General features: G+C 38.1%; 1 protein-coding gene across 3 annotated transcripts in view; it reads left to right on the forward strand.

Annotated features, from left to right (window-relative positions):
- LOC121349518 (neuroendocrine protein 7B2-like) overlaps positions 1-5,363 on the forward strand; it is a 43,678-nt gene extending 38,315 nt beyond the window's left edge. For all 3 annotated transcript variants that reach the window (XM_041460047.1, XM_041460048.1, XM_041460049.1), the window contains one exon: positions 2,725-5,363. In XM_041460047.1, coding sequence (XP_041315981.1) covers positions 2,725-2,820 — 96 coding nt within the window. In that variant the 3' untranslated portion in view covers positions 2,821-5,363. The remainder of the gene's footprint in view (positions 1-2,724) is intronic.
- Positions 5,364-12,604: the final 7,241 nt, after the last annotated feature.

A 12,604-nucleotide genomic window follows, 5' to 3' on the forward strand; every position in this document is an offset into this window, starting at 1 on the left:
AGATCTGACCGGAGCTCAGTATCTGCTTCATGCTTACATTTGATTCTTGAGTTTGGTAGTTGAAGAGTAAAAAAGGGTAGTCACCTGACTTTAATTTTTAACTAAGTAGAATTTACTCTGGAAATACTTCAGCAGAATATTTATTAATAGCTAGAGCAGCATGTTAAAGAGGAATTCATGCAACATATACATGAGTGGAAAAAAAGAAAAAAAGAACATTTTCTTTCTGTGAGCTGACTGACATAATTGGATACAAAAGAAGGACTAGCTGGAGACACTTGACAGTTACGTGGCCAGGGGTAGCCCAGAATTTTGAAGGTGAATTCCTTTACAGCAGACTTATTTTCCTAGCACCAACATGGCACTTAATGCTAAATTCATTCAAATTTAAATTGTTTTAGGGTAATACTGTAATGATTACTAATGATTTAATGAGCAATTCAGAATCTCCACTTTACCAGCAAAAGAGTAACCTAGAACTGTCAGCAGCAGAGTGTATTTTTCTAGAAATCAAGAAGTCCACTGGATTCCCCTCCTGCCTTTTGTGCTCCCTGCGACTCCTCCATGCCTTTCTGCACAGACATAGTTTTGGGATCTGGCAAAAGATTCATTTTTTTTGCATCTGAATGTCCCCATCTGAGGTTAAAACAAGTCCTGTGTAAGAGTGTGTGTAGTAACCCTGCTGTGTCTGTCCAGGGCTGTAGTGGAACAGTCACAGAGGCACTACTGGAGTCTAGAGAAGCCCATCCTGTAAGCCTGTGTGGAATTCACGTATTTCAGGGTACCTCTGCGGGCACTCACAGCCGTGTCTGTAGCAAAGGCTTGTACCCACCGTGTGCTGCTGTGCTCGCTTCTCTGCAGCACTTGCACTGCAGGACAAGGAGGTTTACAGTGACACCTAACTTTAACTAGCAGTTCTCCCCTTGTTTGTTTGTCTGTGCTTGCAGACAGCCCTGTCCAGAAGTGTCAGGACCACTTCTGTGATCACTGAGTTCTGTGGGCTCAGAGCTCTGTACGAAGGTGCTCGGGAGCGCGCATTACTTTGAATTCTGCACAGCTGCATGGGATTAAACGTATTTTAGTCAGATCAGCCAAAGTATTTTGCATTATATTTTGTGTTTTCTTTTGTTGGTTAAGAAGGATTCAAAATTTTATGTAGTCTCATTCTCTTCAACTTTATTTCAAAAAGTAGCAAGCAAGTACCATTCCAAAAAGAAAGACCAATTAATCTTCCTAGGAATCTTCAAATAATTCCTAGAAGTTTATGCAACAGTTGAATTTCACGAAATTAACATTAAACAGAACTTCTTTAAACAAACACAAACAAATCATTTACATATGTCTTTTTTCTAACAATTTAAAGCATTGGAGTTAGTTTATTTTCAAAGATTTTTCCACATTCATTTCTGGTTCTTAATATTTTTATGTTTTCACTTGCAGCAGGCAAAACACCCAAAACCCAACAGAAGTAATCAAAAGGGCTGCTCTGTGCTATGTGCTAAGTATTAATGATAGCATCCACAAATCTGGAGAAACCCAGATTTGAAGACAGATAAACTTAAACTTGACGACAGATAAACCCCAAATGTTTTCCAGAGATTTGACAAATACTTGGGATAGCTGAAAATAAGTATTTCATGCCCATTATGAATGCCTTTTTTTTTTTTGTTTTAATTCCTAAGTTTTGGTGAAAGAAGCACAGAAATATCTCAAGGAAAGTCATTTCTGTGACACACAGTCATCCTGAAAAGAATCAGGAGATACTGGAAAATTTGCATTCCTCTGAAGTTTGTCCTTAGGCGAACAGTTTTTATTAGCATCAAGAAGCCTTCATGCTAGAATTTTTGACTGCATCTGTGTGAAGGAGACAGTATACACTTGAATTTTGCTTACACTGGCAGTGTAACAGGCCAGAAAGCAGGTGTAAATGATATTTAATACTGAAGCGCCACTGAACTGCTTGCCACTTTGCAAATACAGTAAATACATTTTACTCCATTGGTATAGATAAAACTCAAGCATAGCTTTCTATGTTACTCCATCTACAATCTCCAAGCAGTTTTGAGACAGGATCTGTTCATCTTCAGCCTCACATTGTGCTGCTTGCATGGTGCAAAGTGAAGTTCAGCCCTCTCCAGGAATCTTCTTTGCAGCATTCCCTTCTTCTGGCAGTGCTGTGAGAGCCATTTTCTATGCCAAAACCTTGTTTGGCTCTGCTTCTTTGCCAGCAGTTTTTTATCTCAGCATCAAGAGAGGAAGCAAGGAGGGGTTTCCTGGAGAGGAGACAGGCTGAACAAGAGGCTTTGGTCAAACTGGAATTGTGGTCTCTAATTTGTATCCCAGCACAATGTAAAGCTTACCTGTACTTCTCTAACAAGTTCTGTCCTGCCTCAAGAATTAGGGAGTTAGAGTTGCTGCTGCTTCTCTGCTGAGCTGAGGAAAGGAGTGGAGCAAAAAGGCAGTGTTTAATTGAGATTGTTCTGTATTCCTGATAGTCCTCCTTCACTTGCATTCCTTTCAGTGGATTGAATTAAATTCTTGTGGGAAAAAAAAAATAAAAACAAAACACTGGTTGACTTTTAGATATAATCCCTGGAAGCAATTTTCTCCCAAGTCTGTAAATATCTGACAGATAAGAAATACATAAGTATGTTCACTATTCCTAGTTACCTTTTATCTGTTTCCCTGTTTCTAATAAGTTTAAATAATTTTAAATTTTTTCAGAGTGTGAACCCCTATCTGCAAGGACAGCGACTGGATAATGTTGTAGCAAAGAAGTCTGTTCCACAATTTTCAGATGAAGACAAAGGTCCTAAATAAGTACAATAAAAATAAAAGATAAAAACTCATGCGATCCTCCTCTAGATCATGATATTGCTTATATATAATCATCTATTAAAATCCTTGTGAATGGCAGCATGCTTATTATTTATATAATTGTAGATGAAAAACAGCTGTATTTATAACAGCATGTTCTCCTAGATGATAGAAGTATGGTTCTGCTTTTTGTTAAGTTATGGTAAAAGGACATTTCTGTTGTTTTTATTTTAGTCATGGAGCAAACTTTAAAAATGTTAGTCATTTTTGATAGCTAATGTGAGGTAAATGGTCTTAATGAGAAACTTGTAAATAGGAAGATGAAAAAAAAATGCCAAGTCTGACTCCAACATTTAATCTTAAATGTTACTATGTTTGACACATGAAAATTATAGTTTTATGTTTTGTTCACAAATATTGTTACTTAGCAAAGACAAAGTATTTATTTTACGCAGAGAATTTTGGCTTTTGGTCCATTTCAATAAACATTTAAGCAATCTACAAGGTTTGCAAAGTGACATTTTCCAAAATATTTCAGAGGCTCATTTGTCTCTGTTGTTGCTGTGCAAATTTAAGAATTAAAGAACTGCTTTTTGACTGTATTTGCTGAAATATTTTTCTGTTAGTTTTAATCATTCCATGCCCACAGCTTTCCTGAACACTTGAACATCTTCCTTCCTTATCAATGGAACTGTTATGTGAAAATTAATCTCCCCTGCTGTTCTTTGTCTTAGTAACTGCAGCATTTGTGCATTATAGTGTTGTTAAATTATAAGTAAAGATGGAGGAATTTGTCTGTGTTAATAAGGTTGTGTCAACAACCTCTGAATCTAAATCCGGGATATGAAGGTCATTACAGTTGATCTTCTGAAAAATATGCTACCCTAATACCACTCGTAGCTATCATTGCTCTTGAAGTTGTTCTGGGAAGCTTAAATTGCCTTCTTGCCCCCAGGAAATTGAAGAACTTTATATTCCAGAGTTCTCCCTTTCTGAAAGATGAGAACACAGCTGAATATTTGAAGCCACGTGAATGGAGCACTGGAATTATGGAAAATAGCATTAGCTTACAGCTGATATTACAAATAATATGAGGGAAATTGTGAGGAAAAAAAAAAGTAGTTTCCTTTCCCATCCTATAGAAAGATACAGGGAAATAATGATGCCGTCTTAGAAAAAATAAAAGAACTAAGAAATTAAGGTTCCTAGCTATACAAAATTAAAGTTAACAGGATGGCACAAGTATGACTGTTGCTGGCATTTGCTTTTTTTGTGCCACCACTTAGTTATTTGTAATAAATTATGTATGTAGAGAATTGGGCTTTTCATGCCATATATGGGTACATTGCAAAATTCTTAACATTTTGGAACGGACTATCATGTCTTTCCATCATATTTCCTTAAAAAAAATTGAAGAGAAAAATTAATAGTATGTCATAAAGTGGGGTTTATACTCACACAAGACACAAAAATGAGGAATTTCGATGACTCACAGAGCTCCTTTGGCTTCCAGCGGCTGGGACAGGATGGGAGCAATCTAGCTGTTCATGTGACAGGACTTGTATTCTCTGTGTCTTAAGCTTACTCTTTTTATCTGCACTCCTGCTCAGTCTTCACACAGGTATCGAAAGCTGCAAAGCTACAAAGATTGCTCCAAAACCAACAAAGAGTCTATATATATCACAGCATAACCTGACATTAAAACCCACTGATGCCCAGTGGCCCGGTGTGTGAAATGGGCATTCCTTCCATCTAACCCTGCTGCCAGCCACTGGTGCAGCTACAAGGCTTCCAGGTAGCTGGAAGCTAGGCTGTCATTCCTAAGAAATTGGCGTTTCTTCACATCCTTGACTGTTTCATCAATACTTCTGCAGTAATCAGAGTTACATTCTGTCCTTATAGCTCCAGAAAAATCCATTTGGATCACAAAAATGAAACAACCATGATGGCAATTTATTTCATTTTTAAGCTCTTTTTAAGGACAAGTGCATAATAAAAGGAGGTGTGTACAGTAAATATGGGGCTTGAAAAGGGAAAGGCAAAGAAGCATTGCTTGCTTAATAGTATCAATAATCCCACATGTAATTTTGTGAAGCACTCCAGGTTACTCCAGCCCTGTGTGGGGATGTGAAATCCAGCACTGCAGACTGGCCAGAACAGGGATACCTGGCAGGCTGCCTGCATGCCACCAGAGAAGCTGCCCTCCTATGTATGATACATCTGCACAGTGCAGGCAAAGGAAAAATACCACAATTCAGACCTGGTTTTGTCCTTAAATACAAGCAAAGAAAGAAAAAAAAATATTTGCACAAAACAACGATGTGTCTTACAGGAACTGTCTGCTGGAGCAAGTCAAGTGCGTGGTGGTGAGCAGCTGTCTGCTGAGTTCATCAGGCAGCTTGAGTGTTTCACCAGGAAGACTCAGCAGTACTATTGTGAAATTTTAATAAAATATAGCTATTGCACCATGATAATGAATTTCATTATTCTAATTTCAGTTTCGTGGCAGAGCTGTCTTTTGGTAGTGGGACTGGCTAGTCCCATATTGATTTAAAAAAAAAAAAGAATGAAAAAAAAAAACAAGCAAAAATCCTTGTCCCTCCTACTGTTCCAACAACAGTCCAAACATCTATGTGTAGTTTTTTCAACAGAATAATCACAGTGCTGGTCTTTCAGAATCAATGAACAAAGATACCAACTATCCTGCTTCACTCAGAGTTCACCAAACCAATATTTGCAAGAATGTAAATAGCTGCACAGGTGTAATTGCCCTTTTACCTTTATCACGCATGTGAATTAAGGAGCATGTATATTAATACTGTTTAGAATTTTCATCAAATTAAAGCCTTTTAGAGTATTTTAAAATTTGCAAGTGTGTTACTTACCTCTAACGCATTAGAGACACAATGTGCTTGAAGGAAGCTATACAAAATAAAGTGTATTGCCCTGAAACATTGGTTTTGTCTGGTAAAGCAACATTTATGACTCTAGTTTAAAAAAAAGCACCGTGTAAATGATGGGAGTAGTTGATTTGTGACACAAAACTTCTTCTGAGGGTGCATGTGCATACACACACACATTAATACACTTTTCAAAACATAATACAGTCTGTTAATAAACTCAATAGTAAAGAATATAATGATGTTAACCCACAGAAGAAAGTAATATAAATATGCTTAGTGAATTGCTAAGGAGGGGAAATTGTGATACACTTGTAATTACTGGCACATTTGCACTCACCAAATGCAATAAAACCATGCTGCTATCTATGCAGCAGCTCAGGGGCAATCCACAGAATCTGGATACTACTTCTCTGATGTCAGGGTTCCAAGAGTCACTTCCAGGATTCCAAGTAAAGCTGACCTGAAGCTTATTTTATCAAAATGTGATGAAGCCTATCTTAGGTGTTAAACTGAGGAAGGGCACAGGCAGAAAGATGACTACCAAGTCCATCAGGTTTTTGGCTTTGTTGTCAACAGAGTAACACTCAAACCCCTTTGTTTCCAAATGTCCATAGTTGGGGAAGCAGACAGTAGCTTTTTCATGATGAAGAGGAGACTTGCCTTCAAATCAGGCCTCTAAACAGTAGCTCTATGGAAGTGTTGAAAAGGCTTTGTTTTCATTTTCATGGTGTACAAAAAACTAATTTTTGAACATTTAAATCTTGGAAAAAGCCCATAACAACATCAACCCAAAACAAACTTGGAATCTTCTGGCCTCTTTGCTGGTAAGCTCACTAAACCAGTTCTCACCTCAACTTCTAATGTGATATAATTTTTATGCAATTACTTCTTTTTTGACACAAATAGACAATGCCTGGATCTGTGGGCCAGGTACTTTAAAGGGAACTTTTCAGTTTTCTGAAGTCGCACACTCAGATTTATGGAAGGAGAAGTCAAGGTAGGGAGATTCAGAGGATGCTACCACAATCCCATGAAAATTTAATATGTCCAAGGAAAGGACAGTTCCACATGATCCACAAAGGACATGAGTATGTTCACTATTTTATTAGCCAGGTGTCACTTCACAGGATTTTAAGGCACCTCTCCATCCAAGACAGAACCTATCAAGGCTGTCAGGGAGAGGACATTATCTCAAATTTTGAGACACCTGAATCCAACATTTCAGGCTAACAGAACTGACAATTAGATTGAATTATATTTCTGCTATGCTTGATACAAATAGGATGTCAATGTGATATGCCCTAAAGAGAAGACAGCAACAACAAAAACCCAACAGAAAACGTTGACTCCACTGCCACATGAATACATAGGCATACACTTAAAAATTCAGTTTTGTTTAAAGGCATGCAATTACCTTCAATACTTTTTAAAAGGGATCATATTCAAGAATTATCTCAAAGAAGAAGTGTACTTTTTAAATAAAGAATTACTGTGTTCCTTAAAATGTCTGTCAGTTCGTCATGCCTAGGGTCAATGGCAGATTCCAACCATGAGCAAAGAACAAGTTCCCTTGAAGGGCTCAGCCACTGACATGATCTGCTTACATGCAAAATAAGTAAAAAATAAAAACAATTGTAGGCAAAGGATGTGGAATTGCCATCATGAAGGCCCCTATCACTCACGAATGTGGCTGACTAAGGTAGGATTGAGAACTAAGCCAAGATTTTCAAATACAAGAAAATTAAAAGGTCAAATGAACCATTTTCCAAGTACACTCATGGCCTAGGTCTACCATGCTCAAGCTTTTGCTATTAGGTGAAGAATGGCACTGAGCTCCACTTTACCATCCTAGTTTACCATGAGAAGGAAATATATAGTTTCAGTTGTCATGTTTGCTTTATTTATGATGATGACGGCTTTGCTGTGATTACACGAGTCCTGATGGTTGGGAGAGCTGCTAACCATGTGTTCAACACATGGGAGCATAATAAACATTAAATACGAGTGTCATGGCAGTAGCATTATCAAATGGAACTTAAAGAGCTTTAAAAAAAATCCTATTTTATTAATGAGGTCTGTATTTGTATGTGGGGCAGAGGCAGACATGGTAGGAATTGAGAAGAGTTTCAGACTTTAAAGATTGGGTAGACCTCAATCACCTCTTTTTCACTTTCCTCTGTAGCTCCTGTTACCAAAACACACAGAATGCAGCTCCTAATGCAATGCACGGTTGTCTTTTACATTTAATCACTGTTTCTTCATCCTACTCTGTTCTCCAAGAAAAACAGTGGTGCGAGTCAGTGGCTGAATTTCATGGTAAACTGAGTGAGGCAAAGGAAGAAGCACAGAAAAAAAAAAAAAAGTGCTATTTGTTACTATTTGTTACTAGTCTCAAACTTTCCCTCCTTCCCTAACCAGTGTCATTTAGCTAGAGACCATTAAATGTATAAACACTGACTCCTTTTACTCCAGACGTAACAACCATATGACAGTGTTACTTTCCTGTAATGGAGATCCTTTAGATCTCCATTACAGATGACAGGGATTTTTGGGTCTGGTCATATCTGCTAGATCACAGAAGGTGCATATGGCTTTGATGCTGAATTCAGACATCTTTTAACTAATTCTTTATTCTGAGAAACACAAAAAAACCCCAAACCCTAGTAGTTATTTGAGTGCAATATCTGTATTCTAATGCCCCAAAGTTCTCTAAAAGTGGCTGAAATTCAAGTGGGATAGCCTGTATGGGGAAATGCAGTTCTGATTCCTCAACTCAATAGAAAACACCTTTCTACACTAAAAATATAAAATACCACACTGTGACATTTTGTATTTCTAAATGGACAAAACAGGCTCATGAAAGAGCAGGTTAGGCCATCCAGAGAAGTACTCATAATTCACCATTGGTTATTTTTTCCCTTTCTTAATGCTGCCACAGTGACTAAGAGAATTGCAAAACTTTGATTCCAACGAGTAGTGCAATGGCTGTAAGATTTATGGACTTGAAAACTGTGTTATGGCACTTGAAGAAACCTATTTTTAATGCTGCATAAACCATTGATCAAATTAAAAAAAAAAAAAAGCATTTAAGTAAATTCTTTAAAAGCCAATGTTATAACAGATAAGCACAGCTGTAGTTCATGCATGGACCCTGGCTATTTGTTCAATCCCTAAACCCTAAGACTGAGCTGACCCAGGACTCTGTGCATGCCTGGGTAATGTATGTGTGCACAGGTAAAAAAGCAGAAAAGTATGTCCTGCTTCTGATTCTTTATAGCTTCATCTTGCTAATCTCACAGTGTCTACAGCTTTGCTGCAGCCTTTCTGGTGGCTACTGCTCTGAAGTTTTGATGCCTTGAAAGACTCTTTTTCAGGTAGTGTCTTGAGTACGAAGTTATCCAGCAGTCAAGCAATATGTGCCATAATTATACACATTTCTTTCAGTTAAAAATACATCAATTAGTAGTTGAGGCTATTTTTCAAATTTCTAACCACATTGACTATTTTCTGCTGTGTTTTTACATTCTCAGCACCAACCTTTAAGCCTTCAAAAGAACAAGAACTATCCACAAAGTTGAAGATAAGGCCTTCATAAACCTATCCTAAAATATCAGCTGCTTGTAAAAAAACCCTTTGTGTCTGTTTTGCATCTGGAGATTCTTGATCTGGAGGTTTACAAAACTGGGAATAATTTCCAATTAAAAGATGGGTGAAGAAGTTAAGTGCTGTCTCCAGTAAAGGCCTAAGTACCCACAGCTGGACTTATGTCCAATGCAAACACCAAAGCCCAAGCACGTGCTCCTCAAACCTTGCCTTTCTTTCCTGATTCCTCAGGCAGCTAAAGGCTATGCCCAGCTATGCTTTCCTGTGATCATGTACCTCAGGTGCCTGAACTCCTCCTCCTATACATGCCTAGGACTGTTTGAGACCCAGTGAAGCCGCACAGCTCTACACCTATCTCAGTCCTAAACCCAGCCTGAATCCACAGACTTGGCAATTCTTCCCCCTATATTCCCTGAGGGAGCAAGCCTGGCAGCTGCTCATCTCACACATGTCTACAGGACCAGGCATTGCACGAAATACCACAGCAGACATAGACAGTTTAATTAAAAAAACTGAAAAGTGTCTGTAAGAGTTATGGCAAAAGAATCAAAGCTCTAATGACACCAGAGAAGATAATCAAGAATGAACACAATTTGTCACCCTAGTGGTTCATATGGCAGGCTGAACACAAGGAAGGACAGGGTAACTGGGCTCCAGCTAGTCATCAAGGAGTGTTTGGGTACCTAATAAAAATACAAGAGTAGTCTGAGAGATGGCAAAACCAAGCCAACCACCCACCCCCACCCTCCTGAGTAGATGGCTAATTTTGGCTCCTTGTCTTGGTTTAATTATTTTCTGAATTGTTGAACAGCTTCAGCAGGGGAGGTTCAGGTCTCACACAAACAGGCTGCAGCCTCATGGCTAAGAGGCTGCACCTCTGGAGGTGCTGGTTTGAAGGCCCCCAGTGAGTAGACAGACACCTTCTCTTTTCTCATTCCTGAAACACCACCAGCCTCCTTTCACTCACTTTTTATGTATTTTTTTTTTTTCCTTCGGGAAAGATGTATTTAGCTGCTACCCAAATTCTTGGAAGAATGTTACATTTAGCAAGACTTGGAAACTAGCAAGAGTTCATTTGCTGGACTGTGCATTCTTTATTCTAGTAACTTTAAAAATACCTTTAGATCATTTTGCATCTGTTGAAAAGGAAGCATTTAAAAACTCCACTTCCTTACTCACTACTAGCATTCCAGTGACAAATTTAATCTTGCAATTATTGTAATGTATGGGATTTGCTGACCAAGAGCTCCAGTGAGCCTACTGGACTATTAGTACTCCTAACAGACATCTCCTTATAGGAAGAGATGCCACATTATAAGCATTTTCAGCACTGAAGTTAAGGCACAACCTTTTTATCCACACGAGCATGACTAACTTTCTTCAAGGCGGTTTCAGGTGGAATTTGCCCTATTAAAATACTCATGTCCAAGTACTGAAGGGTTTTTCAAAGCTTTTACATAAGCTGGTGGCAGTGTACTCAAAGCAAGAGGGACCTGGACTCCAAACCAAACAAATAATTTGATTGCAAAGACTAAGCCACAGAAGTACTTGATTTTACAAAGTACTTCTCCAAATTAGAAACAAACAAATCACATTTGGTTATGGTGGGATTTTTAACCCTGGGAAGGTGGTTACACCTGATTACAACAGTCACCTCCCCTCCTAATGCACAGAGGCTTTCTAAACAAGCTGTCCGATCTCCACAGGATAAAAAAATGCTTTCTGCCTCCAGATAGCCTGTGCCCTCATCTGGATTTATCTCAAGTACTAACTGCATCAAGATAAAAACCACTGTACTTTGTCTCTTGTAAGTTTTTACATCATAGCTTTCTTAATGTAAAAACTTCAGCCTATAAGACAGGCACAGCCAAAAGAACTCATAAATTCTGAATCCTAGAACCTACTATATTAAAAATGAGGGTTTCTTCTTTGCCTTGCAGAACAGGAGAATATCCTGTTCATTTATGTTCTCTCTTTTGTCAGATCAGAAGAAATGGCTGAGGTGATTTTTTTTTAGTGTGTCTGATAACTTTTAGTGGTATCAGCTCCCGAGGAGTCTTTCGTCTATGTGTTCTAGTATATTTTTAAAAAAAAAGAAGTAATTTTTTTACTGTGAATTCCTATGCTCATTTTGAAACCCTGACAAGAAATAATAATACCCCCTTCACAAGAAGTCTAGTTCCATCTGGTTGAGAACCAAAAAGCCCTGCCACAGTCTGATCTGAAGTGTAATTGATTTGATCACTGGCAATTTAACTTCTTCGCTTACGTCTTTAGTGCATTAAGACTTCCTGGGGAGAGCAAAGAAAACTGTTTACATTTTTAGACTTTTTATAAGTGCATCCAAAAGCTCCAAGTGTTTGGAGCCTGATTAATTACAAACACCTAGAGGACTGCTCCCAGTCCTATTTACAGAATCTCTCCTAACATCAAGTGACTTAACACTTTTTCAGGCACTTGGAATCACATGTTGTGAGGGGGGGAAAAGTCATTCAATCAAACTGCCAATGAAAGCAGCTGGTGGAGAACTGCTGGGCAGTGTGGTTAGCCCCAGAATGTAAGATGACAGTTCTTTCATGGTTCTGAACAGCTCTACAGAAAGGAAGAGTGATGTCTGTTTGAGCTATGTTTGGAGAGTGAAGTAATAGGACTTGAAAAAACTCTAATTAGAATTCAAGATAATGCAAGAAATGAGAGATCAATGAATAAATACCCAACTGCCCTTAGCCAAACAAGCTGAACAGGATCCTTCTGACAAGGAAACAGAAGAAGCAAAACAGAGCAGTTGTTGGAAATATAAAAAAAAAGATTTGGCCTTAGGCTCGTGTATGTAGTTTCCCAGAAGTGATTTTTTTTTTTTTTGGCAATTTTTGAAAGAGTAAATTTTTGGTAACCATACAGATTTAAAAAATAGGCTATTTTTGTATGTTGTTATTATTGTATATCTAATCCTGAAGTCCATAAAGTTTAGCATTTTAATATGCACCCTAACTAGAAAGTTCTTTAACAGGGTAAAGAGCTATATATAAATAATTTCTTTTAGCAAGGCTCACCTGACTCAAGTCTCTTGGATTGTTGTGTGTGCTTCACATAATACACTCTGAATAGTTCCACTGAAAACAAAAAGTCAAGCATCTGGCAAGCCCCTGCAGGATTCAGGTCCGAATCTAAGTTCAGCAAAAAAATGAAGTATGTGCACAAATCCACCTTTCTTACCAAAGCACTTAACTATCAGTTTGCATTTATGTATATAGTAAAAATATGATACAAGTCAACCAGCA

This window comes from Pyrgilauda ruficollis, unplaced genomic scaffold, assembly GCF_017590135.1.
Source record: "Pyrgilauda ruficollis isolate IOZ18807 unplaced genomic scaffold, ASM1759013v1 scaffold14, whole genome shotgun sequence".
Lineage (NCBI taxonomy): Eukaryota > Metazoa > Chordata > Aves > Passeriformes > Passeridae > Pyrgilauda > Pyrgilauda ruficollis.